Source organism: Chiloscyllium plagiosum, chromosome 31 (genome assembly GCF_004010195.1).
Source record: "Chiloscyllium plagiosum isolate BGI_BamShark_2017 chromosome 31, ASM401019v2, whole genome shotgun sequence".
Lineage (NCBI taxonomy): Eukaryota > Metazoa > Chordata > Chondrichthyes > Orectolobiformes > Hemiscylliidae > Chiloscyllium > Chiloscyllium plagiosum.
In genome coordinates this window covers 3,789,450-3,816,054 of record NC_057740.1, presented here as the reverse complement: position 1 = coordinate 3,816,054, position 26,605 = coordinate 3,789,450, and the positions used below count along the sequence as shown (strand labels likewise).

At 40.0% G+C, this 26,605-nt stretch overlaps 1 protein-coding gene across 8 annotated transcripts; it reads left to right on the top strand.

The window, feature by feature from the left end:
- Positions 1–648: 648 nt before the first annotated feature.
- Positions 649–26,605, top strand: LOC122565153 (polypyrimidine tract-binding protein 1-like). Of its 8 annotated transcripts, none has more exons than XM_043720837.1 (16): positions 649–744; positions 2,567–2,597; positions 10,115–10,196; positions 10,434–10,609; positions 10,988–11,134; positions 13,240–13,407; positions 14,427–14,537; positions 15,038–15,212; positions 16,685–16,759; positions 17,137–17,163; positions 17,674–17,825; positions 21,098–21,131; positions 21,552–21,644; positions 22,677–22,893; positions 23,185–23,262; positions 23,380–26,605. In XM_043720837.1, the coding sequence occupies exons 1-16, from the start codon at positions 737–739 to the stop codon at positions 23,510–23,512; spliced, it is 1,707 nt and encodes a 568-aa protein (XP_043576772.1). In that variant the 5' UTR covers positions 649–736; the 3' UTR covers positions 23,513–26,605. The 8 variants fall into 8 exon arrangements, with proteins under 8 accessions (XP_043576772.1, XP_043576771.1, XP_043576776.1 ...); XM_043720836.1 differs by having other exon boundaries at positions 15,038–15,233; XM_043720841.1 differs by lacking the exon at positions 16,685–16,759.

The window sequence follows — 26,605 nt, the reverse complement described above, 5'->3', positions numbered from 1 at the left end:
TCATAAGACCTTCCCTCCATACCAGGCAACATCCTAGCAAAACTCCTCTGCACCTTTCTTATAATGCAGTGACCAGAACTGTACCAAGTGCAGCTACACCAGAGTTTTGTACAGCTGCAGCATGACATTGTTGCTCCAAAACTCAATCCCTCCACCAATAAAATCTAACACACGATATACCTTCTTAGGTTCCTCAGTCATTTCTGACTCGTGATTTACAGCAACATCGGGGATGCACTAGTATCCTCCCAAGAGAAGAAGGGCACTCCTCCATCTCCAAGCTTTCCACCCTCTCACCACCCCGTTCCATCATCTTCTAGTGCCTCCATTCTCCAGCCCCTCCCCCTCCAACGGTTGATCGCTGGCCGTTGGAGTGGGAGGGTCCACTCTCCGTCCCCATGGCGCGTATTGCTAGCGCGCGGGTCCCTATGAGCGTCTGTCCAATCAATAGGGCGGACTGAGTTTGATTGATGGTGGTTAGGGTTCTGTTTCCGGTCTCTGGTCTGATTGACAGACACGCTGCCCCACTTCCGGCCTGCGGACTGGATTGACAGGAGGCTCCACGTTTACTCTTTGGAGCCCTCCGATCAGAAGGGCAATAGCCACGCCCCTTGGTCACCCGCCCCCCAATGGGGAGCGGCGGCGGGCCGTGATTGACGTGGCGCCATTTTGTGTGGGTATATCTGAGACGGGAGGGCACGGTCGCGGCTTTTCTTTCTGCGATCTCTGGTCTGCAATGGACGGGTAAGGAGATCCAACTTCTTAACCGCAGCAAGCCGTCGTGGTTTGTCACGCTACACCGAGGGTGTTGTGCCTCGGGCGGGAGTGAGAATGGGGAGGGGAGGGGGAAAGTAGGGTCTGAAGATCGACGCAGACGTCGTCGCAAAAGTCTCGGAAAAGTTGGGCTCGAGCGGCGAACTCGGGCTGCGCGGATGCACAAGGCCCGCGGGAGGGGGGAGGGGAGGGGTGGTAGTGCGAAGGAGTCTGTCGAGGGGCAGCGCTTAGGGGATCCTGGAGAGAGTGTGTGTGTGAGAGAAAAAAAAACTGGGAAAGAGACTCTGGTTGCCCCCAGTCTGCGCTCGTCTCTCCCCGATCGGAGCCCAACTCTCGGCGGGTTTCCGGGCTTGGGGCTGGGCTTCGCGAAATGGCGGCCGACTCTGGGTTGAAGCTCTCTCGCTCTCTCTCTCTCCCCCCCCCCCGGTCCGGGGTCGGCCGGTTTCTTTGCCGGGGCCGCCTCGCTCTCGTTGCGCTCGGGGCGGGCACGTGGCTGCTCGTCCAGCCCGCGCACTTTCCACGCTTCAGGCCCTGGCTCAGTCCCCGCTCTTTGTCTGTTGAGGTGCCCTCCCGGGTCTCCGGCTTAACTTGAGACGTAGTCTGCAAACTTTTTTTTTGATGTCACCGTAGTTCAATAGAAAGATTTCTGTCCTTAGAGCCGTGTGCAATTTAGGCATTGTATTGTTATTGGGGGATTAATTTGTTAAAATTTCGGTGCTGGAGAGTTTACATGCTTGGTTCCAGTTGTGTATTTTAGTTTATTTTAGGCCAGTTTCGCGGACCTGTAAGAAGTGCTCCCTATAGATGGAGTGTACTTATACAGTCAAGTCTGCGATCGGGGGGGGGTTCCCCTTGAATCATCCTTTGGTTGTATGTTTCACAGTAGGTTTCTTTATAAGCGTTCCTACCTCCCGTCATGCGACCGAGCAGTTTACGAATGAGGAAATTGGCTTATAAAAATGACTCCACCCTTCTGGTATGGGCGTGCTTCTTTGCGATCGGTTGCACAACCCTTAACATTCCTGTGTCCTGCATAGACATGGCCGTCAGTCTGTGGGGTGCAGGGAAATAATGGAACTGCTTTCTGGTTTTTGTCATGAATTAAAGGCATAGTGCTAGGGCCCAGTAGCGGGAAGGTAGGTGGGTGCTGGATTTAGCCTGTTGTCCACATGGTTGTAGTCTTTGGTGGTAGACAATGGCTGATTTAGTTCCCTTTTTGTAATATGTAGCTTCGGTTTAATAAAAAATGACTTCCTATATGGTGATGCCACATTTGTATCCAAAATCATTTTATTTTGCGGAGTCTAAAGTACATCTGATCTGTATACCACTGTCTGTCCTCCTTAACCATGCTTTTTTCACATTATCTTACAATTATTCTGTTTGGATCACTGGCTCTAAAGGACATATTGTTCTTAAATTTAGTCAGAGTTGCACTAAAGGAGATGCAGTGAGTTCTGGGCAAATTATACTTCCAAATGTGAAAGCCAGCACCTGTGTAAGATGGGTTCTTACATTTGAGTGAGAAATGTTTGTTGTAAATTGATTTTGTGCTTTATAAATTTTAGTTATTTTTTTCAGGAGGTTTTGTTGACCCTATGATTAATTCCGTTTTTTAAAAGTAAAGCTTGTTGCAGCACTAGAGGTGAGGTAAATTTAAGTGTTAGGCTGACTGGCTATGGTGATGCCTGGTCCATCCCTTAACTTGAGGCTTTTATTGAATGCTTTGCTCTGTTCTTATAGCTCCTTTATATAATGCATTTGCTAAAAAAAATTCTGTTTTCTTCTACAGCATTGTCCAAGATATAACAGTTGGTACAAAGGTAGGCATTGTTGCTGTGACTTTCACACCTGATCCTATGAATGTTTGTACTTTCAAATGCGATAACTGTTATGTTTGGCTTCACTTACATGGATGTAATTACCTGTTTTCGTTTCTTGTTAGCTTGGATTTTAAATCTGTTCAGTAGTCACAATTTTCTAAAGTGGGAGTATTAGATTTTCAAATAATTCACTCCAGGCTAAAGGTATAACTGTTGTGTGGAATTTCTGATTTATTTCCTGATCTGAACTGATGGCTGGATGTTAATTGAAGATCTTCAAATCAGGTTCCTCTCTGGAGTCAGGAGAGAACGATTTCACATTTGATGGGGTCATCTAGACTTGAAACATTTAGCTTGCTGTCTCTCCACTGATGCTGGCTGTGTTTGGCTGGTTGTGATCTCCAGCATTTATTTTCAATAGCTTTACATCCTTAGTATCAGCTGTCTTTTCTGTTGGGAGATGGTCTCTACTTGGGATGCCATTCCCATTTCTGGTGAAACATCCAACTGCGTGAGGAGACACGTTACTCGGTTTCACTGGTATGTTTGCTTATGCTTCACCTTTTGACTTGAACTGAACAATAGCCTAGCAATGTTGCAGACAATACATTGGAGAGAGGTGATTTTGATGGTTTATATTTTATTTGAGAAAGCTCATCTGTTGATTCTCTTCCTTGAGAAAGGAGGCTTACACTGCTTTACAAACTAAAAACTTGCATTAACGATGTGAGTGAGCAGGTCTAAAGTTCGTTTTCAACCTATCTAGGGTTTATTGATGCTTCTGCAATGTGCTGCAACTGTCGTATCTGGCCATACTGCGCACACTCTTGATATTTCTACTTGTGCAAGTTTGTACCAGCTGGAAATGTAGCTGGAGAGTAAGGCTTGTTTTCTCCAAATGCCTTCGGAGGTGCGGGGAAGCCACTTTGTGGATTAACGTTTTGGACTCTACTGCCATAGTGTAATTATGTTGTAACAGACTGTGAATGTTGGCTCTTCTCAGATCTTTGAGTTTGTGCCCAGTTCAGTTAAAGTTTGCAGATAGTTTTTGTTTATTCAGAGCTCGGTGCTTATTTAGAGGACTGACACAAGCTAGTAAGCTTGCCTTTTATGAAGAGCTGTATGAACTCTTAAATGTTTTCTGTTAATTTTCACATGCCCCCCCTCTTCGCTGGGCTTGTCAACTTGGCATTGTTTTTGTTTAGGCATTGGTGCTGTAGAAATCAACAGGTCTTGAAGCAGCATCTGAGAGAAAGTTGATGTTTTGAGTCAGACATAACTCCTCTTTGTGGCAATTGTTTCTCCACTTTTTATTTCAGATTTTTAACATCTACAGTATTGAGTTTTATTAACCCATTAATCCATTCCATGTTGTGAATTGTTTTAAGAATTGTTCTGTAGCCCTTTGCATTTTAGATTCAATAAGATGATGGAATAAAAAAAGGGATGTTATCATTTTGAAGCTGTCCTTGTGGTATTTATAATATAACAAGCCACTTGGAACATGGTTTACCAGTAGTGATGCAGACCTTGATTAATGATATGCAATTGTAGTGATGGGTTTGAAGTCATTTAAGCAGCTGCTGTTTCATCTAACTAAATCTAGAGCTGGCAGCTGATTGTAACCCCTTGATCTGTTTCATGATGTCTGCTGTGACCTTTTGAAGAGTTTGAAATGGAGTTGGGTGTTAAAATGAACTGTGGTTGTGGATGCTGTCTGGTTGTAATTCATCAATGTTGTGATATTTTTAAAATTTTGTTTTAACTTTTGAGATTAGTGTATATTTGAAGGATAAAGCTGTGAAAGTGAGATTGGGATGAAACTGAGCATTTATCTTGAGCTTTCATTAATATTGAATGGTCTTTGAGTAATTTGATGCTAGTACTGAGCTGGGCATCTGCTCTAATTTCAGTGACTTGTCTAAAGTTTGCAGGCAATATTTCTCTTGTGATGCTGTTACTGGAGCTCAAATTGGCATCTGTGCTGGCTAATTCCCAAATAAGTGTTTTGACCAAAATTTTGGACTTCAAGTGAGCATGGCATAGTGACTACTACTCTTCCTCATTTCATTTTCTCTCCTGCCGCAAAGGAGGTGGTTAAAGTTGAGATGGGGTTTGGAGAGGGAGACAACCTACTGTTAAATTAAGGGCCAGATATAGGCAAAATTCAGAACAGTAAAAGGCAAGCATGCAGCATTATGTAAAATTATTCAATTCATCTGCACACTGGAAGGATTGGATCAAGTTCTTAAGAATAAAGCAATGCAGATGGAGTGTAGTTCATTGGTAATAATGGTCAGTACAGTAAAATAATTGTCCACAGATTTAAAAAAAAACAATTTGAAGAGAACCTATTTAAGTTATTTCTATGACTGGAATATTGATGCTGATGGACAGAACTGAAAAGATTGGGTAGAATAACTTGTCCTTTAGATTGAAGTAGTTGTCTATGATGTGCATTCTCCAGAGTGGTAGAGGATGGTAATGGTAGAAGAAAAACGATGCAGTACAGAAGGTGCAATCTTTTGCAAGATTATGAACCTGAAGGGCTTTTATTCACAATGTCAGTTTTCCTCCTGAGATGCTGCCTGACCTGCTGTGCTTTTCCAGCACCATTCTAATCTTGACTCCGATCTCCAGCAGCAGTACTCAGTTATTGAAACCTGTTCAATTAATGACACCCAACTGGCCTCGGGTGTTAGGGATAGGCTAAAGTTACTGAACTGACCAATGATATCCCCATTTTGTGAATTGATTTAAAGTTATAAATCAATGTAATTCTGCTGAGATGAAGAGTGTGTAAAATTGTGGGTGGTGGCAACTGAGGATTGCAGTTGACTAAGGATTAAAACAATCATAGATCTATTTTTTGACTGGGGGTACATGAATGTAGATTGTGAATTTTTACATTTAGTTCGTACTATTTGGTTCACTGTCATGAGGACAAATACTAATGAAATTGAAGCCATATGGTAGCTGCCATTTATTGAGGAAGAGTCTGCATTTTGGAGAAATTGTATGGTGAGGCAGTTGATTGGTGTTGTGATTTTTGGGGAGCAACTAATTAATGCTTGGATACAGATTCACAGATAATCGAGGGTGACAAGGCAGCTCTGATATTATGACTCAAAGCATAGGACACTTGGCTTTAAGTTGGATGTTTGAATATGCAACAGATGAATTATTGAGACTAATTCTGGGCTACTGATGTCCATTGGTGACTGATGCTAATTTGTTCTGCTGTTCAGAAACCTGGTTTCAGTGACAATATTCATTGCAGTTGTTTGCGAAGACATTCCTTTATTTAATTTGCAATTACCTATCCTGTTTTATGGACCTGAGATTTCAATCATTCCAGGGAGCTATGTTTCACATCCATCAGTCTTATGTAAAGAGGTGACTGTCTGGAGCTTGTGGCTTACAAGGTTCTGTCGCAGCAATGTGCTGTGTAAAATTTAAAAAAAAACAGCTTTGATGCAGGAGAAACTTTGCTGCTATATTGCTATTTGAAACAAATATTATGCAAAATGAGTCCTGCTTAACTAAGATTGTACATTTCCTGTTCCTTGGCACTATTATGCTTAATTGTAGCCTTGTCCAGAGTTTTCTGGCAAATGTCAAGCAAACACTAATGCTAAAATCTGGAAAGATGCATTTAACACCCTTGCATGCAATCAGCCAAACATCTGTTTCCTCTTTCAGAATGAGGAATTTATTTGAAGTTCCAATTTTTCAATAGTGTTTTGTATCTCTGGTTTCTGTAGAAATTTTTAAAAATACGAAGCATGTTTTGCCATATTGAGTGTTCATTTCACAGTGGATCTTCTAAATTAGGAAATTAAGTTAATTTCACGTAGATTGTCTTTTATTGCTTATTATTGTGAACCTAGTCACACTTCTACAGCATGCACTACTACAGAAACTATTTCAGACAGAAGTTGATCTGGATTTAATTTGAAAATTGACTGGTCTCAGTGCCAGGCTGTGAATGTATTTGAAATTGAAAGTTAAACTAGTGTATTTCATGTACAATAAGGCAAAAGTGTTTTGGTTAGCATTCAAAGAACTCTTGGAATTTTGAAGAGAAATATGCCAGCAAGGGTGTATTTGAGATGTTCCGCCTGGTCTTGAGTTGGCACATGTGCCAAAGTCTAATCTAGTGAGTTGATGTGATTATTAGAAATCGCCCAAAGCTATGTCTGATGTGCTTTGGGGGCATTCACATCCTGTTTTTGCAGCAAACTCATTTGGTAGCCATTTCCTTTCATTATTTGATCTCAGTACAGCTTTCCACAGAGGAAGTGTATAGGCCGCCTGTTTAGCAGGAATTTTTGTTTCACTCTACACACCTTCTCCCCTGTAACATTTTAAATAGGCATCAAATATCTGAAATGAATCTTAAGAGGAAACAAGTCTATATTAGTATAAATGAGATGCTGGGCAAACAAGGCAGTGTATGTTTATTTTCATTTGAGCTTGTTTTTTTTGTTGACTGAGCTTATTTAGCTGTCTTAATAGTTTCTAACCTGATATGAATTGCTTTTTTTCTTTTAAAGTACTAATTATGGTGATCCTTAAGCATAAACCATGTGCATTTGGCACAGTACATTTTAAATGCAGGGTTCTAAGTTGGTCCGATTTTGTTTTTGTTTCCTTTAGAGTAACTTTAGTTTTCCTGTAATTGGACACTACTGAAGCTGTAAAGTTTCAGTAAACAATTGATTCAGTCTGTTGTCATAGCAACTCCCTTTTGTACGTTCAGTTTTTTTGTTAGTGCCTGCCTGTATACTGAAATAGTTTCAAGGATCACGATTTTAAAAGCTTATTAATTTTTAAGTTTGGTTTGGTTAGCAGTGGTTTTCTAAGTTTTAAAATGTCTAATTGTCCCATTGAAAATGTGGAAGTGATATAGGCAAGCTGCATTGTACCATGTTTAAACTGCTTCATTGGTTGTAAAGTGTTTTGAGACCAGGATGCCAGTGTTACATAAATTTTGGAAAGGCTTCTAACTTGGAATGGATGTTATCATTGCCAGTGAACTCCATGAATCTCCTATGTCAGCACTGTCAAGGTGCTGCACTTTTTAAAATACTAATTTTAAGGTCCTGTGTAAGGAAGTAGTAACTAATGGTCTACAACAAACACACTTTAGGGATGTGCAGAAATTTTCAGTGTTTCATCTGGATGTTTTCTTGTGCTGTAGGCTAACTTAATGTTTATAGGACACTTCCGTAGCATTTCTATCAAGGCTGTGGTTGCCATGTAAAATGGCCATTACTTTTTTAGATGTAAAGTTGGTATAGCACTCCATTTGACCTTTCAGTTATAGGTCACCAAACTCTGCAATCCAGCCTTACCATGCAGTCAGATCTGGGATTGAGGGTTGATCTTGCTGCTGAATTCACACAGATTAGGTTACTCCGAGTGTGCCTTGTTGATGCTCCCTAAAATCCCAGACATGGGTTGCAGCTAATCTAACGTCAGCCAGCAGCAGATAAATATTTCTCCCAATTTAAAAATTTGAGCAGGAGAGTTCCTTCCAATCAATTCAGAGCTTCAGTTGGACAATGGGGGTGAATATGGAGAGTATGGTCGGGTCTTTTGAGACCTGATGAACAGTACAGTAGGTGTCGTATGGTTGATGTCTTCAGTATCGTAGTGTAAATAATAGATGTTGACTATCACTGTTGTGATCCTGCCATCAAATTTGAGACATTGCTAGTATGAAACAAAACCCTTTCAATGTTTATTTATGATGCAGTTGCATTCAATTATTTTCCATAGATTGTCCCATCTTTGCAGAAGGGACAATCTAATGTGACCAGTACATAGTAGTTGCTCCCACATATATTTTGCTCGAGAATGTTAAGGTCTCTACTAACACCAAGTTATGTGCACTGACGGTTTTTTTTTTGTGAAAGTGTTGGCCCCTCTCCCAGACCAAGTATGAATTGTAGGGGCTCAAATTACCTTGATTTGGAGGAGCTAGCCTGGCACTAACTACTGACTGTTCTAGCTGACTAAAACATTACAATGTATCTACTATCAATATAAGGAAAATTTGGCAGTGACGTTCTTTGTCGTCAAGTGGTTTGCTTAGTAATTTGCTTTACAGGTAGGTGAAGTGTAGTGATGGGTAGGAATGTGATAGGCTTTTCGCTTGCCTGTCTAAGACCTTGATTGATGGATTTCCCATTTTTGAAGTTATCCAGTGTTTTAAAGAAGTTTTTTTTTACTGAAGGTGAGGAGGATTGCTGTTATCTTTTGACTCAGTGGTGTAACTTCATACCATGACTGACTGCTCTGCTGTGCTATAGCCTTGTGGCATAATTTAAATGTTTACTTTGAGCTGGTCACTTCCTGAGGGCAGGCATGTTAGATCCCTCTGCAGCTCTGATTATGCAAAAAAGCATTCCATTGTAATGGGTGCATTCTATGATTGAAAACCCCATTTCTTTGAGCGGGCACACTTGAATCTGTTTCTACTTAAATATAAATTTTTCTTCATAGCTAGAAAAGCTAAAGGCTGTTTCCTCTTGCCCTAATCAAACATGGACCATTTCTACCAATGGAATTGATGGATCGTTACTAGAAGTCTTGCAATGCTTAACTTAACACATTCCTTGTATTCCATTGGATGAGAGGTTGTGAGCTGACTCGGGCAGGTTACTGCTAGGGGACTCCGTAACAGGAGTCCATTCAGCCCAACAAGACTGGGTTAGCCCTTCAGAAAAATCCAGCTGCTGTCGTACTGAGCTTCTGTAGACTTGCAGGTTTACTTTCTAATACACTTTTTTGAAATTTGCTCCTGTACATCTCTAGGATCAGAGTGCATAGTTTAACTGCATGTAAAACTGACACCTGGTGAAGGAAGATTGAGACCTCTACACAGGCAGGTTCTAAGTAAGATCAATGCCTGCTATTGGGAGTCTATTAATGGGTATCGATTTGAGATTTAGTTAGTGCTAGTAGTGTCTAATTGGATGGTGCAACAACTGAGGCGCCAAGTCCTTGTTTCTGATGTTCTAACAGTTAGAGCTTCAAATCAGTTAGTGGCTAGTAAGTGGAAAGTGGCCCTCACACCAAACACAATGCCTGGTTTACCACTTCATAACCTGTCAACTGCTTCCAGGCATCTGTGCAGAGAGAATTTAACCATTGCTTAATAAGTGATGCAGGATATAACTTAGTGACCAAGGAATAGATAGGGTAGTTCACTCTTGGCTGTTGTATTAAGTCACGAGCAGCTGATCACATGTGAACAGAAGTAGGCTTGATGACAATGAGAAATGGAGGGCATACTATGGTGTGGAACAGCTTTAAAATCAAAATGTAGAAGTGTAGCAGCTTCTGAAAGGAAAAAAAAACAAGGTTCTGGAGAAAAGTCATTAAGTGGAAAAAATTCTCATCCCTCTCCACAGGGAAGCTACCTGATCGGAGCTTCCAGCACTTTCTTTTCTTTTGGGAAACACTGCTTGGGGAGATGGAAAATTGGATTTCTCTTTTTTTTTTTGCAGCGGGGATCTGACGAGCTTCTATCTGCTTGTGCTACTAACGGTCCCTTTATCATGAGCAACTCTGCTCCATCTGGTGAGTACAGTAAGTATCTTTTAATAAACAATACTTTTTTAAGCTATAGATTGAGAGAAATTAGCCCCATGGCGCAGGGTTGAGCATGAAATCGATATCTCTGGTTGAAATGCTTTTTAGCTGAATTTTGACAAGTTAACTGTAGTTTTGTTTTTAGCAGTAAACTTGTTTGGGCTGATGGTTAATGAAAAACATAACCATGCCGAGAGAATGCTAGTGCCTTCACGTTGTCTTAAACCTTTCTAGCCAATGGCAACGACAGCAAAAAGTTCAAAGCAGAGAACAGAACGTCAGGAATCTTACCTTCTAGAGTCATTCACATCCGTAAACTTCCCAATGATGTCACTGAGGCAGAGGTCATCTCCTTGGGCTTGCCTTTTGGCAAAGTAACCAATCTTCTCATGTTAAAAGGCAAAAACCAGGTGGGTGACTCTTGACTTCTCCATACCTAAGCAAGTTCTTTGAAATGATAAACAAATGCTGCTTAAAAATGCCTAAAGGTAAACTTTCTATCTGGATTATTGATTTGAAGAGAACCCTTTATGCAATGATTTCAGCCAACAACAAATGGTTCAATGTTAATAACCACTAAGTTTAATAAGTAGCTTTTCAATGCCTCCACGCAGTCATGAGAAGACACTTGTATAATCCTCAAGTTCTAGTTTTGCTTTATACAGTTGCTCCACTATGCTCTGCACACTTGTGATTGTTTTAGAAGATTGTTGTATGTTTAAATGAATGTTTGCACTGCTGTTGAGATACCTCATGACATTTGAGTGGTGTGAATTTCTAATTTTCAGGCTTTCATAGAAATGAACACTGAAGAAGCTGCTAACACAATGGTGAGCTATTATAGCACTGTCACTCCATACCTGAGAAGCCATCCTATTTACATTCAATACTCTAACCACAAGGAACTGAAGACTGACAACTCTCCCAATCAGGCTGTGAGTACTCTTGATCTTTCTGTAGGATTAAGTGTACCTTGGTTTACTAATGACAGGCTTGAGCTCTTGAGTTTTGAGGAAGTTTGTACTGCAGCTGATTTACTTGCTGTCATGACTTAAGTGGGAAGGGGATGTCAAAGTTGAGCTCACCAGCTGTACAGATGTCTAAACACCTCATTTAAGCCAGAAATAACCACTCTGACTACGGTTTGATCAAATCAATTCAAACCTGGTTTCGTTGTTAAGTGAAAGTAACTAGTGAACGGCATTTGGCCTTGAGGCCACTTTTTTCCCCTCGACTGTCTTCTAGTGCCCTCAAAATCGGGCTTCTGATGAAGTAGTTTATTCGTGCGAATCAGGTAAATAGACAAGGCATGTGACAGTTAATAGATCAATGGTCTTTGAATGGACTGATGTACTGTGAGTATTGGTCAGTGTGTCGTTGCACTGCACTGTCTTCTGCCTCCTAACCTTTCCTGTGTGATAAAGGATGAAGCCACAAGAGATCGCTTGGAAAAGCTTGCCTATCTGTTTCTCTTAAGCTTTTTAAAACTAAGTCATGAAGTTCACATTTATTACGATGCCACTCCCACTAGAGTTGTCCATTTAGCATAGCTAACAGGGAGCTTCCTTAAGGTGGTTGTATTGCTGGATAAAATTTTAATACTTCCAAGACTCCTCCTATGTTACTTAACTGGGCATCTGTGCAACATTAAAACAAGAATAGGCTATTTTGATTTGTTCAACCTTATCATGTCTGATTCTCCTCCCCAGTACCACATCCTGGTGCCTTTTAAAAATTTAAAGGTTTATGACGTGGCTTCTATAGCTTTCTATGTTGTCTTCCTTGGGTCATCTCCCTGAATGACATCTGTCCTCCATCATTCTGAAATGGCTTGTAGCATATGTGGAGACTGACCCCCTTGTTCTGGCCCCCCTAGCCAGGGGAATATCTCTACACCCATTCTGTTTGGCCTTGTTAGAATTTTGAGCATTTAAATTCATGCTTCCCTTTGTTCTTCTAAACTCAAATGAATAAAACCTGGTCTGCCCACTGTCTTCTCTTATTACAAACCTCCCATCTCAGAAATCAATCCCTTGATCCTTCACTGCACTCTGTGTTTGCCAAGTAGAACTTTTAGGCATAGCGATCAAAATGTGTAAGAGTTGCAACTCCCAACATAAGTGTGGTTTCAGATCCTTTCGCTAGGACCATGAGAGAGGAACAGGAGGAGACAGTTTGTTTCCTCAAACCTGCTCTGCCATTCAGTGGGATCAGCTGATCGAACATTTCGCTTATCTGTTTTCATCACTCATAACTTCTTGATTAGTAGGGCAATCGAGGGTTATCTCATATTTAAATATACGCAAGGATTTTACCCCTACATTTACCTATGGCAAGGAGTTCCAAACTCATCTCAGCTTTAAATTGGTGTCCCATAATTCTGAGACTAAGCCCTCTGGCCCTAGGCCTTTCCATGTAGGGGAAAACATTCTCTGGCATTTACTCTATCCAGCCCCTTAATCATGTCTGTCTTAACCCTAATGAATAGGGTCCCAACCTGTTTAGCCTTTGCTTAATGGTGATTCTTTAGGGTTGATTGCAGACCTGTGGTGCTTTTGTTGTATTTTTTTGCTGTTCTCTCCTGCCTCATTGGGCCTGCTTTTTCTCTGCTCTCCTTTTTATGGGTTGGAATGCGTGAAGAATCAGAACTCTTATTATTGAGAGGCAACTTTTCATGCAGAGGGCGGTACGTGTATGGAATGAGCTGCCAGAAGGAGTGGTGGAGGCTAGTACAATTGCAACATTTTGAGGCATTTGGATGGGTATATTAATAGGAACGGTTTGGAGGGATATGGGCCAGGTGCTGGCAGGTGGGATTAGATTGGATTGACATATCTAGTCAGCATGGACTGGTTGGACCGAAGGGTCTGTTTCCATGCTGTACACCACCTTGACTCTATTGAGAGAGGCTGGTCAGTTCAAACGGCCTTCCTTAATTTTGGTTTATTGTAAACTGGAGACTGGCTGAAGACAGTTGTACCTTGAGCAGCAATGTGCATGATATTTAAATCAATGGCTTAACTTCCTGTTTCTTTTTCAGAGAGCACAAGCAGCTCTTCAGGCAGTCAATGCTGTGCAGACTGCTAACATGGCTATTGCTGGTAGTGGTGTGTCAGATAGTGCAGCTGGTCTTGCTGGTCAGAGCCCTGTTCTTCGCATCATTGTGGAAAATCTCTTCTATCCTGTTACTCTAGATGTGTTGCACCAGGTAAATCCTAATTCTCAAGTTTTCAATGATAATTTTTCACCCCTCAGGATGTAGAAATGATGAGAAACACGAACTGGCAGTTTGTATCTGAGGAGGGCATGTGTGGATGTTGAACATTGGGAAGTGAGTCTTGCCTGGTGGGTTGGGATACAGCAGCAAATTTGCACTAGATGGTTTGGACAGGGGTGCTACTGATGCCTTGAGTTATAAGTATATGCTGGGACTTCCACAGGAGTGTACAGTGTTGAGGAGTGACCTTAAAGTTCATAAAATCATGAGTAACTAATGGCCTGCAACGGTGAATAGCAAAGGTCTTTCCCTAAGGTGGAGGTGTTCAAAACCATGGGACATATTTCAAGTGAGGAGAGAGAGATTTCAAAAAGGATATTAGGGCAAGTTTTGTTTTAGTGTTTGGGATGGAGTGCCAGGAAGTGGTGGATGCAACTATAGTTAAAACAGTTAGAAGACATTAAGTACTTGACAAGGGAAAGGTTTAGAGGGATATGGGCCAAATGCAGGCCAGGTTTAGTTTGGGAACATGGTCTGCATGGACTAGTTGACTGCAGGGTTTGTTTGCATGCTGGATGATTGACTATATTGTAGTTTTTTGCTGTGCTTTACATATAGCTCAAACTACAATGAAAGCTTAAGTGTTTTCATGGGACCTGCGGAAAGCACAACTGTCCTGATTAATAAGGCCATCAAAATGAGGACAGTGTGGTTCCTTGTGAGCCATGTTAATTGTCCAGCATGGATGGCTTAAAGACCATAAAATGGTCTGGTTCCAAGGCAGGTATTACACTGAGTCTCTGAAGAATGATTACACCCGAAATGTTGACTTCACCACCTGATGCTGTCTGGCTTGTTGTGTTCTTCTGGCGTCCTGCTTGTCTACATTACACTGAGGTAGACAGGCCAGAGGATCTGCTTGGTTCTGTGCATGGTGACTCATTTTGATGCAAGAACTATGCAGCTAACTTAATTTTTTAAAAACCTTTTGAATGCTATTTGGATTTCAGATTTTTTCCAAGTTTGGCACTGTAATGAAGATCATCACTTTTACAAAGAATAACCAATTCCAGGCCTTGCTGCAATATGCTGATGGCTCCAGTGCACAACATGCAAAACTGGTATGTTAATTGTTCTCTGAACTGGGAGTTTTATCAATGCTGTCTGTGGCTGCAAGTTTTATTTACTCCAGGAAACTAATGAAAGTATCTTTAGATAGTAAAATGTTAGGAAAAGGCCAGTCATTGTGTTTTAAGTATTGTGAAAGTGGATGACTTTTGAATCACTTCATAAACTTTCTTCACCCTTTTTATACCTTTGTTCCCTTTTTTTGCATTTAATATTGTTGTTTGTTACTTGTGCACTTCATCAGTCCTTGTCAGTATGCTGTTTGCTGAAGGTATAGATTAAACCAGTTCCAGTCTTCACATGAATCTGCTGCCCTACAGAAAAACAATTAAGCTTATCTCCTCTTTCCCCCAATCTCGCAAAGAATAGTCTAATTCTACAGGACTTCAGCACCAGTAAATATTAAACATAGTATCTGTTCTTCTTGACAAGGCTGAAAAATAATGTGAGCTCATTGAATAATTGTTTTAACCTCCACATGCCCTCCTTCTAGGCCCTAGATGGACAGAACATCTATAATGCCTGCTGCACTCTGCGTATTGACTTCTCCAAATTGACTAGTCTTAATGTTAAGTACAATAATGACAAAAGCAGAGACTACACACGTCCTGACCTACCATCTGGTGACAATCAGCCAACCTTAGACCAAACCATGGCAGCCGCTTTTGGTAAGGAAGCCTCCCTACTAGGTAAATACATCTTCTGTGATTTTGCTGTTTGCTAACATTACAACAGTGGATTCATGTATGTTCAAGCAACTTTGTGCAGTGCTGTTTTTAAAATGTACCACATATAACCAAACTATAGGGGATTCAATGGGCTGTTTTCTACATATTTATTTATTTATTTATTTATTTATTGCTGGAATACTGAGTGATGTGGAGCAGTGAACAGTTGGAATTTCATCCATTTCTAGGGTTTAGAACTCTGAGGATATGGGTGAGGGAGTAGGAAATACATTTTTGGCTATTTCCTTGATGCTGTGAGAGTACATAATACTTTTTAGCAATATTCTCATTGTGAAGGAATGAAAAGATTTAGCTGAGCTGTCTTTAATCCACAAGACTGGATCCTCCCTGGTCTTGGTGAGGAACTAAGTACTCAAGGGATGTCTTTGTTTTCGCTGACCTTTTTGTCTACCTTGGTTATTGCTACTTCCAGAAAGCCACTGTCCATATATTATCAAGCTCTACTTGACAGCAGAACCTATATTTGCTTTTGGAAACAGTGTTCTGTCAGGTTACATTTTAGCCTGGAGAGTTGATTATTGTAGAGGTGTTGCTAGACAGCAGGGCCCCTGGTATCTTATGTCCTTTCATGGAACTGTACTGATAAATAGGTAAGCATGCTTCTGTGTTTAGCTGCTTAAGTCTTTGCAAAGTCAGTTTGAAAGGGCAGATCTGGAAATGACTAGATTATACTAGTTTTCTACTCGTAAAACTTAATTGGAAATTCCAGCGTGAAGACTTTTGGCTATTGATGTACTAGGCATGTTGATTTAATCTTAATTCTTGTGGCTACAAAACCAGTCATTGGGAAGTAGATGGCACGGTGAAGTATATGCTAGAATCAAGATCACACTCTAACAACAGCAGTCTCATTAATGTTTAACCTCCTGTCAGTTATCTGATTTGTTTTACAGGTTGGAACTTTCCTAGCTTAATTTGCATATTGGTTTTAGTTTCAGTAATACTTAAGTTCAGTATAACTTGTCTGTTGCTTAGCTGTCCAAACTGTACACTGGTGTTTGGACTGTAGCCAAAATACAGGATTGAATGGTGGTTTTCCCAGCTGAGTTTAATTTTCCACATGTTTAAATCTGTAACTCTGAACCTATAACTGACATTTGGCCTGTGCTATGAAATTCAAAACCGACCAACATGTACTTAACCAGAATTTTGCTGCTAAACTTTAACTGTGAATTACTAGCATTGCTAGGGTGTTTCGGCAATGCTTGTTTCAAAAGCTTGGCTGTAAGTGCTGCAAAATTGACCTGATAGCAGCTTAAGATTGAAGTGGAATTCTGCAGCATTCCTGAAACTTATTGACACTTGACAGGAGGCAGTGCAGGCAGAGAGATGGATTGTAAAAGCTATTTTTGTTACAAAAGTGCTTACTGACAGACTTGTTCTCTCGTCAGGTGCACCAGGTATCATCTCCTCGCCTTACGGAGGGGGAGCTGGTTTCCCTCCTAGTATTGCCTTCCAGCAAGCTGGTGAGTTGCTAATGCAGGAATTTTATTTTTGAATGGCCTTGTGTATTAAAAATCTTCTGTATTCGGGCCTAACATTCTTGAGTAGTCTGGAGTGCTATGAAATAACCCTGAAAGCTTTGAGCTCAGGTGTTCCCTAGATGAACCCTTTTGGACCAAGCTGCTTTGTGGCTTGTCAAAGTAATTCACTTCTATTGAGTGGCTTGTTGCATCTACCTGTAATATGAGCAAGTGGAGATCTAAATCCAGACTTGGGAAAGCCACACATTCAAACTTGATCTTGCACTTCAGGAAGGTCATTTTATTAAAGTATACGGTTCAACAGGCACCTCTTCTATATTTTGAAGTTGCTTATTATTTGAAAACTTGTGTCTCTACAGACTTTCTCCAACATCCATCAGATTACTGTATGTACACTACTCATAGACTCTGCCTTATTGCCAGTGTCGTTCTGCCATACTATATATTCAATGTTTTAACTGCTTTGTTTACAATGGCATTTGTGCTGCTCAGATTTGGACAAAAGTTTGGGTACAATATTGAAGGAAATGTGCAACCACATTTGTGAATGGGCTAAATGTGGAGTATTGGGTGCAGTTTTCTGTGCTGGTGGTAGCTTTTTTCCTTTTGTATCTAATTAGAAATTATCTGTACCATCTTTCTATTGGGTTTCATATAGTCTTAACTTCACGATAGCAAGCTTTGTCCCTGTTCCCTTGCAGTGGGCAGGATGGTTTTGGGTCTGGCAGTCAGGCTACAGCCTAACTGCTGTAATTTTAACGGGTAGATTTGGATAGCTTAAGGACATTACTAAATCTGAACACTCCACATTGTCTATCTAATTACAGTGTGCATTCAACAAAACTATGTTATCTGGTGAAATGTTTTGTCTAATGACTTTAGTTTCTCATCAATAGGTTTGTCCGTCCCAGGGGTTCATGGAGCTTTGGCTCCACTTGGCATGCCGTCAGCAGCAGCGGCTGCTGCAGCAGCAGCTAGTCGTATTGGCATTCCTGGATTTGCCTCTGCAGCCAATGCTGTCCTGCTGGTTAGCAATCTGAATCCTGAGGTTAGTGTGGTGTCCTAGTTTTGTACTAAATGTCTCCTTCAGCTCAGTCCCCTTGTCTGAATCTTGGCAGCAGCTACCCCAGACATGTTTTAGATTGACTGAAGATGTTCTCTGGCTATCTCCTTTTGAACTAATTGGCTTTGAAAGTATCTCTCTTCTGTTCTCCCACCCTCCCCACCCCCTTAACTTAATAATGCCTTATTGTCTTTTGTTCAGCTTTATCTAGAAGCTTCTCAAATGTGATTTTTAAGAAGGAAATGTAATTTGACTAGTCATGACTTCTTTCCTTAATTCCCCACACTACAAATCTCTGGTCTTGTCAGTTTGTATTCTGTTGAAATTTGATTCTTTCAAATACATTGCTTACATTTTGCAGTCTTTTGCAGTTCTGTGCACTCCAGGTTTCCAATGGTTTTTATGGTTTGCAGGTACTGCTTTCCTGGCCAGTCTGGGTTTGACATCAGTAATATCCTAGTATAAACACAACAGTAGGTGTCTCTTCAGTTAGACACTTTGCAGTAATCTTGCATGCCACTTCTAACTGAATTCCAGAAGTTTAGGAAAATAACAGGATGAAGCAAAGTTGCTATTTGAATTTTGTAGCCTGTTTACTTTGCTGCCCTTCATGTACTGCATGTATTAAGATTTGGCCTTGATCTTATTTTTAGCATTTGGGTGGCTTTTAGTAAACAAACATCACATCTTAGTAGATGCAGCATCTGATGTGGGATCTGGACACGAGTCTTCTAACACATTAAATGACTTATCACAGACCAGCAAAGCTGAACCAATTGTGTGAATTTTTGTCTTGCGTTTCTTTTCCCTTTGTAACTGTTTAACATTGTGTGTAGCTAATATCCATTATTGCCAGCTTGTACAACCAACAGAGGCGATTACAACTATCCTCCTAGAAATAACTTGAAGCATGTACTCGAGTAATAGTCAATCTCGTGTAAAAATCAACCCCCTATTTCTGGCCAAAAAGCATGGAGTTTTCCATATCTCGTGTAAAAGTTGACCCAAGTTCTTCAGTTAACAGATCGCGATTTGCGACTTGGCTCCCCCACGTCACTGTTTTGAGAATTAACATAATTCATTTTCTTCATTCATTTGAGATCAATTGGGCTTTTGTATGACCTTTCAGCATGAATTTCAGCAACTCAAAAGTAGTGTCCATGTAATCAAACCCATAGGTTTAACTTTAAAATTGTCAAAAATTGCCTGTTATTTCAGTATATACAGTAGTTCATATACAAACTTGTTCTTGGCTTGGAAATAAGGGCATGCAAATATATCCTGTAATTCTTGATGCCAACAATTCTGAATGTATTCCCTCAGTTCCTTCAGTCTCTGAAGGGTTTCCTGCTTAATCCCTGCCTTTTTTCCTGATATGTCTTTGGTACTGGCTACTTGGTTGTAACTTTATCACACTTTGTTGCCATATGTTGTTACCCACATTACAATAGAATACATTTGAGAGCTATTTCTGGCCACAGCTTCCCATATGTTTAGAACTGGTTTCTCTGAACTTGTGTAGAATCCATTTTCAGGAAGTTTGTTTTATCTTGTCAATTCTCTATCGTTAAACCTAATTTTAATTTGTTCTTAATTACTTGGCTTAACTGTATATGAATATATTAGCATTCAGCCATTTGTCTTTGAGCCTACTCTGCAGGCTGACATGGTTTGAACTCAATTCTACTTTTCCTGTTTGCCCCACACCTTGGATTTTTGATTTTCTTTTTAATGCTGACTTTGACTTTCTTCTCAATGTCCTCCATCTCCACACCCCGGGGAAAAGAATTGCACAATCAGCACTTTTTTTTTTCTCCCATTCTGAAATGGGCGACCCCTATTTTTAAGCTGTTCCCTAGTTCCAGTGTCTCAGGGGAAGCATTCACCTTGTCAAGTTCCTTAAGGTCTTGTATTTCAATAAATCACCCTTAATTTTGAGTTCCCAGTAAATATAGGCCCACCCGGTGCAATATTTCCTCCTAACTGTTACATTCCAATGTCCAGTTGAGCTTTGTTCCAAGATAAACCTGCTTAGCACTGAGGCACAGTTGAAGTTGATTACTTGACTGTTCTACCAACGAAAGTGACACTCCCAATGTAGGACTTGGGATGATTCTGCAAGATAGGCTTGTAATACATCAATTTGTTATTGGTAACTAGCTTCTGATTTGTGTGTAAGTGACCGTCTCATCCCTGGTGGGGCAACTGTTTGTGTTGCATTTTGATACTGAATTAATTACATATGCCATTCCCCTTGTTTTCAATAATCCCAGTATTGTGTTCTAGCTATCTATTCAGTTAATTGTAGTTTGAGTGCTGTGAACTAACTGATTTTAGATGCACTATTATGCATGCTTGTTTTGTTTTATATTTTGAGACTTGCATCATTTGGCAACTCTAAGGTTGTCGGTTTTTAAGAGCTGTTGAAGTATAATCTGCAAGAGTCCCTGCTATATGCTTAGGGGAGTCTAACTTGCAGGTGGACTTCAAAGTAGGGAGGTATATTGTGGGATAAAATATAACACCTTTGAAGCTTGGATTCAGCTCTAGATTGAGCCCTGCTGAATCTAGCATAAATTGTAGGTTACCTTGATTTCTGTTTTCAGAAATTTTGAAACATTTGAAATTCTTCAATATCAATTTCCAATGTTCAGCTGAATTCATTATACTGGTAATACAAACTATGATGTCAAGCATGAAGCTGGATTTGAATTTGGGTGGGGACAAGATTCATTTTCACTAGCTGCTAAAACTTTTGCACATTTCAGATTTGAGATGTTATCTACAGCCTTTGAGCAGTAAAAGGATACAGTCTCTTTTTAACCTTCTGTATTACATTTTAAACCCTTTCCTTTAGCATGTGTTCCTCTAGGTGAAGCCATACAGCTTTTTATTTTATGAAGTAATGGAAGAGAATGCATTGATCAACCAGATGGAACACTACATATTTCTCATGTATACTGACCTGTTTTATGCTACTTTTTTCTTTCTTCCCTTCCCCATCCCTTTCTCCCTTCCCAAACTTGATGCGGATTCCTTTGTGAACTGACTGCACGGTCCCCATGCTTCCTGTGCTTCAACAATGCTCTTCGGACCAACCTGCCCCTCAATTAACCATCTTGAACCATGATCCATGAACCAATTCACCATTCTGTGGGAACCACCCTTCGTTATGGATGATTCGTTCCATCTTCGTTCTCCCTCGATTCCTTTCCTCTTCCTGTCTTCCGCTGCCTTGCTCTGCTGTCCTTCTAAAGAGAGTTACGCCCCAATGCCTCTTTATTCTTTTCGGTATGTTATCTTTAGCACTTTATTATCTGTTTTATTATTTCTTGTTGGAAACTTTATATTTGAAGTTTGCAGTTTGCTATTTCAATGCATAATTTCAGTTCAACTATAATTTGACATTAGTTTTATTCTTTGATTTTTGCATACATTGCTCAGTAATGCATGTTTGGGTGCTTTGCATGCCTTTGTAAATCTTTAAACTTGTATTGGTGATCTCAGTAATTTCTTTGGCTTTTAATTTAGCCTGACACTGAATTCCATTCTCCTGAGTGCTATGATTTTCATGGCATCCTAATTCTGAATTTAACTAGGATTTAAAATGGATACATTTTTTTTTTTTTGAAACTTGGTTGTGATTGGGTTGCATATTGAATTGGTATGGAGTAGGAGGACACCTGTTAACTTCCTGTATTTTCTGTTAAGGAGTGTATGGTGATGTGCAGCGTGTGAAGATACTTTTCAACAAGAAAGAAAATGCCTTGGTACAGATGTTTGACTGTACACAAGCTCAACTGGGTACGTCTCCACTAAATCAGCCAAGACGCGCTAATCCTGCTGTTTTTTGTACTAAAATTGATTTCATGAATTATATTTCACTTATTTAATATTAACCACTTTAAAAGCAGGTTGTGTAATTCTGCTTAAACTAATGCTCAGTGCTCTGCTTTTCTAATCCCAATTATTGAGTACCTGTTATTGAATAAACTAAATTATAGGCTGGAATAGAATGCAGTTGAGGAGAAGCTGGTCGTGTCTGCCTGCTCTCTGCTAAAGTAACCATTAGCCCCACTCCCCCCTCTTTGCCCTGTAGTTGCTTTCTTTTCAGATATATAACCAACTTAATTTGCAAGCCGTGCTGCCACCGTACTCTGGTATGTTCCTAACCGTTGCAATATTTTGTTCTATTTGCCATTTAAATTGGTGTTCTGTGGTTCTAATATTTTCTCCGTGGTGTAATTTATCTTTGATTGCAGCTAACATGATTTTTGAGCACCTTGCATATCCTCTTAAAGAACTGTTTTTGAATATTTTCTGGACTGTTTTTGCCTTTTTCCACATGTTTCCTGTTGTGCTCAGAACTTGATACAATGTAGTCGAGCGTAAATTTATGCTGTTTAAATGTTCATAATTGTTTCTCTATGTACCTGGGGTCTCCATTCTGCAACCCTCTATCTATTTTGTGGTGTTCTAATCTCTAATTGCTTCACCATTGTTGGTGTTGCTACTAAGTTCTAGAATTCTCTCCCCTTTGCTTTCCTCCTTCCTTTTCCAATATTGCTTCAAAGCCATCTGACTAGTTTGGCCAGATAAGTCATTTTTGTTGTGTGCTTTTTGGGACTTGCGTTACAGGAACTGTAACTTTATTCCATTCATCTTTGAACAGAGCTGATCAAGTCTGAACCCCACAAGGCAGTAGCCCATCTAGCATTTGCTTGTCTGACAGCCAACCTAAATCTACCTTCATTTGTTTAAACGTTGGTCTGTTTTATTTTTGACTTGTGTATTGTATCCCTGTTGTCTCAAGTTTAATTCTTTGACTTTCTGTAGCTATGAGCCATCTGAATGGTCAGAGGCTTCATGGGAAGGCAATGCGAGTGACTATGTCCAAACATCAGACAGTTCAGCTTCCCCGTGAGGGCCAGGAGGATCAGGGTCTGACCAAAGACTACAGCAGCTCTCCACTGCATCGCTTCAAGAAGCCTGGGTCGAAAAACTTCCAGAACATCTTCCCTCCTTCTGCTACACTCCATCTCTCTAATATTCCGTAAGTGACTGGTTTGCAGGTAGATGCTGAATAATATGTAGCTTAAATTTTATTATATCTGGCATTTAGTTTGGTTGACAGTTTCACCTCTTTGCACTCCTTTTTATATGTTTTGGGTCACCATGTCCTGCAGCTGTACAGCATTAGGCAGAGCTGCAGTGCACAGTCTGGGCCAGTCTTGGGTACATATGCCATGTTAAATGGGATGAATTGAATTGAATTAGCTCTAGAATATGTATTGAATTGATTTTGTTTGGGTCATCTGTGAAGCTTTGATTTTTTTTATTCCAGACCATCTATAACTGAAGATGATCTGAAATTGCTTTTCTCAAGCACAACTGGCATGGTCAAAGCATTCAAGTTCTTTCAGTAAGTTTTGATGTGATTTTATCACTGGGATTATACCTTTTGTGACCTTTTTTCTGTTGAGCACTGTATGACTTTAGCTCCGTCTTTAATATTGGAATATTGCTTTGTGACTTTTAGGAAGGATCGCAAAATGGCTCTTATCCAGATGGGTTCAGTGGAAGAAGCAATCCAGGCTCTCATTGACCTTCATAATCATGACCTTGGAGAAAACCATCACCTCAGAGTTTCTTTTTCCAAGTCAACTATCTAAAGCTCTGATGTGGACTTCCAGCCATTCTCTGGAGTCCTGCCTAGCCTATGGGCGCAATGATTATCCTATTTCAGAGACACCACTAGACCTCAAAAGCAGCTACATAGCTGAAATTACCCAAAAGTGACCATAGTTCTCTTTCTAAAAAAAAACTGCAATGACATCCTGTTTTATGGTAGCAATGCTGCCGGTTTCAATCCGTTTATCACAGATTGGCTTCTGCTAGTGTTGCTCTTGATTCAGCCTTTGAAATTCTTCTAAAAGTTTACAGGTTGCAGATTTTCTTGGATCATTCAAGCCTGTGCATCTAATATCAGGTTGTGTAATAAGCCTTTTAATTCTTCCCCTTTGGGTATCCATACCACTATAATACAGAAGTGTGGATAATTTAAACATATATTCTACTTTCATTTAAATGATTATCCTGTGCCTTATGTCTTTATAACGAACCAGGGGCCATTTTATAAATTGTCTGTTTCTGGTTATGTGCTTTATGGTTTGTTTTTGAGCAATGTTTTTCTGCTTGTTTGCTCATTGATGTTATTACTTACCCAATTTGCAGGAGGTGTATAGAGTGTCAGTGGAGGTGAGGAACTGGATGGAATTGGCCTGTAGTAGCTTTGAATTAGTAAGACTATCTAAGCTACAGTTTTGCCCATCTAATTTTATAGTTTAGATATATTGGCCATTCTGCTACTGCCTTTGGGGCAGCAAGTGTTCTGGACACCAGTTTTTATCTCCTCCTCCTTCACCTCTTTTTCCTTTTCAATCTCCTTTTCCCACCATTTGGGGGTGATTAATTACTTTCACCTACCTGGTGGCCTTGCCTTTAATCTACAAGTTTTTCAACCATAGCAGAGCTATGCTGTTGAATATTCATTTTAACCAATTGAAGCAGTGTAGATTTGAAGGTTGCTACAGCTTGAGCGGCTGTAATATTTGTAATGCAGCAGTGTTTAATTTCAGCTTGATAGCTTAATGAAGTTTTCCTCTAAACGAAATGACCTAGCTCTGTGGCAGTTTAGGTACCACTTAATCTAGTTTAATACCGATGCACAGCCAACAAATTGCATAAATTTACATGCTGCTTTTTGTCCACCCCACATGCATCACCCAGTTGTTCGTGATGAAATGTGAATCTGTCAGCCTCTACCCAGAAGGGCTCTAGATACCATTGTGGTCTTAGTGATGTGCAATACCCTCTGGTGGGAGCTTTTTCTATTCCTCCTTTCCAAAAGAAAATAGTTGTCCAGTAACCAGGAACAGTCCCAATTTTAAATGACCTAGGCTTGTTGCCTTTATATTCAATAGCTTGTATGTATCTTATAGTTGAGGGTGTTTTATTATCTTAGTTGATAGAATGTGCATTTTCTACTTGTATTTTGTTTAGTAAGATTTTTGATTTTAATCTGTTTTTGAGCTGCATTTCTACTCTGTACACCTACATTAAGTGAGATTGGCAGTAATGTCATTGTCCTGCCGTGTGCTCCATCACCTCACTGACTTAAGTCAGCTGACGTTCTGGCATGGTGTGCAATTATTTTAATTCTGTTGTTAATTTGCTTTCATTTAATTTTGCTTTTGATTTATATATTCATTTTTGGGTTCAAATGAAAACAGATTTGTATTGTTGATCTGTCTTTGGCCACCTAGTATTTGATTCCATTTTTACCCTGCCTTGTTCCCTTCTGCAAATGTACAGCATTGACAAAGAGGTTCCCACAGTTTTGTGCTCACTGAAGTACTTCTGATTATGTACATGTCCATAATTTGGCTATTTCTGACCCTTTATCAAGCATTTAACATTGGGCTATGTGCAAGTACTTTATTGATGCACTTAAGTAAAAAGGCATTGGTAGAGTTTTTTTACAGTATGATTCAGCAGATAAATTAGCAGGAACACAGTGGGAGTAAAATGGTGGGTTTCCAGAAAGTTGGAAGTCTGCACAGTAGTGTGGGATAGATTAATGTTCCATTTGCAAAATGAGTATTCAGGTAGAATAATTTCTTAAGCTACCTGTAAGATTTTTAGTTCTATGGGGAAAGTTTTTATTTACAGATGTTGCTTTCGGTCTGATTAGTAATTTCAGGTTTACGTCTAGATTTTTTGACATGCTCTAGCAACCCTATAGCATTTGAGGTCACCTTGCTGCAGAATCTAACTTTTTTTGAATGGGTAAGGGCACTTCTGCTTTAGTTGTGTAGCTTGCAAATTGATATGGTAAGAGTAACTTGACATGTCAAGCCCTTCTGGAATGTACTGAGCCCCACCACCACCTGGAAACTACCATCCACTCCTGTAAAATCTGTAGGCATTTGACTTAAAACAAATGTTTTTGCTGACCAATCATTTCCCTTTTTATCGAAGTGTGATGAATCTCTTTCTTGGTGAAAATCCACTTCCCAAACATTCCGTAGTTTGGGCTAAATGCTGGAGTTATGGTAGACATTGATATGCTTTTGCCTGATGTTGTGTATGGGTGCTCATTAATGACCATGTTAGTGATCTTGTGCCTGAACTAATGAGCAATAGTTTACTTTAAGAACAATGTTCTGATTTGATGCATGTCAACTGCTTAATGGATTTTTTAGGTTTTCTTCAGGGTTTTGTGGACCAAAGTTGTTGTGCCTTCTGAAGTCTTGGTTCTTCACGTTTTGTTATTCCTCTTAAAGTCCTCAAATGTGGTGACTGTAATGCATTATCTACCTAGACTGGTAGTTGTATGATTAGGGGATTCACTGCTGGTCAATCTGTGTACCTTTAAAATTGTTGGAGGAGCTGCCTACTCAATATGTGCAGTTTTCAAACTAGTACAACTCCACCTGTTTTTGTCTTTGGTTTCTTGAAATAGTCCCTCTTTTTCAGCTGTAAAGAATGTTTGAGGAAAAAGGTGTAAATATTCATAACTTTTTTACCTAGAGAGGCTAAGGGGAACAAAACCGGTTTTTATATGGAAGCATTGTCTTGTATATTTTGATTAAAAAAAAAACAGCTGTCAGGTTTCATATGTAAAGGGTTTTTCAGAAAACAATTCATCTTCTATTGAATGTTTGTAATGCAAAGAGAAGATTAAAAGATAATTTTCTAATGAA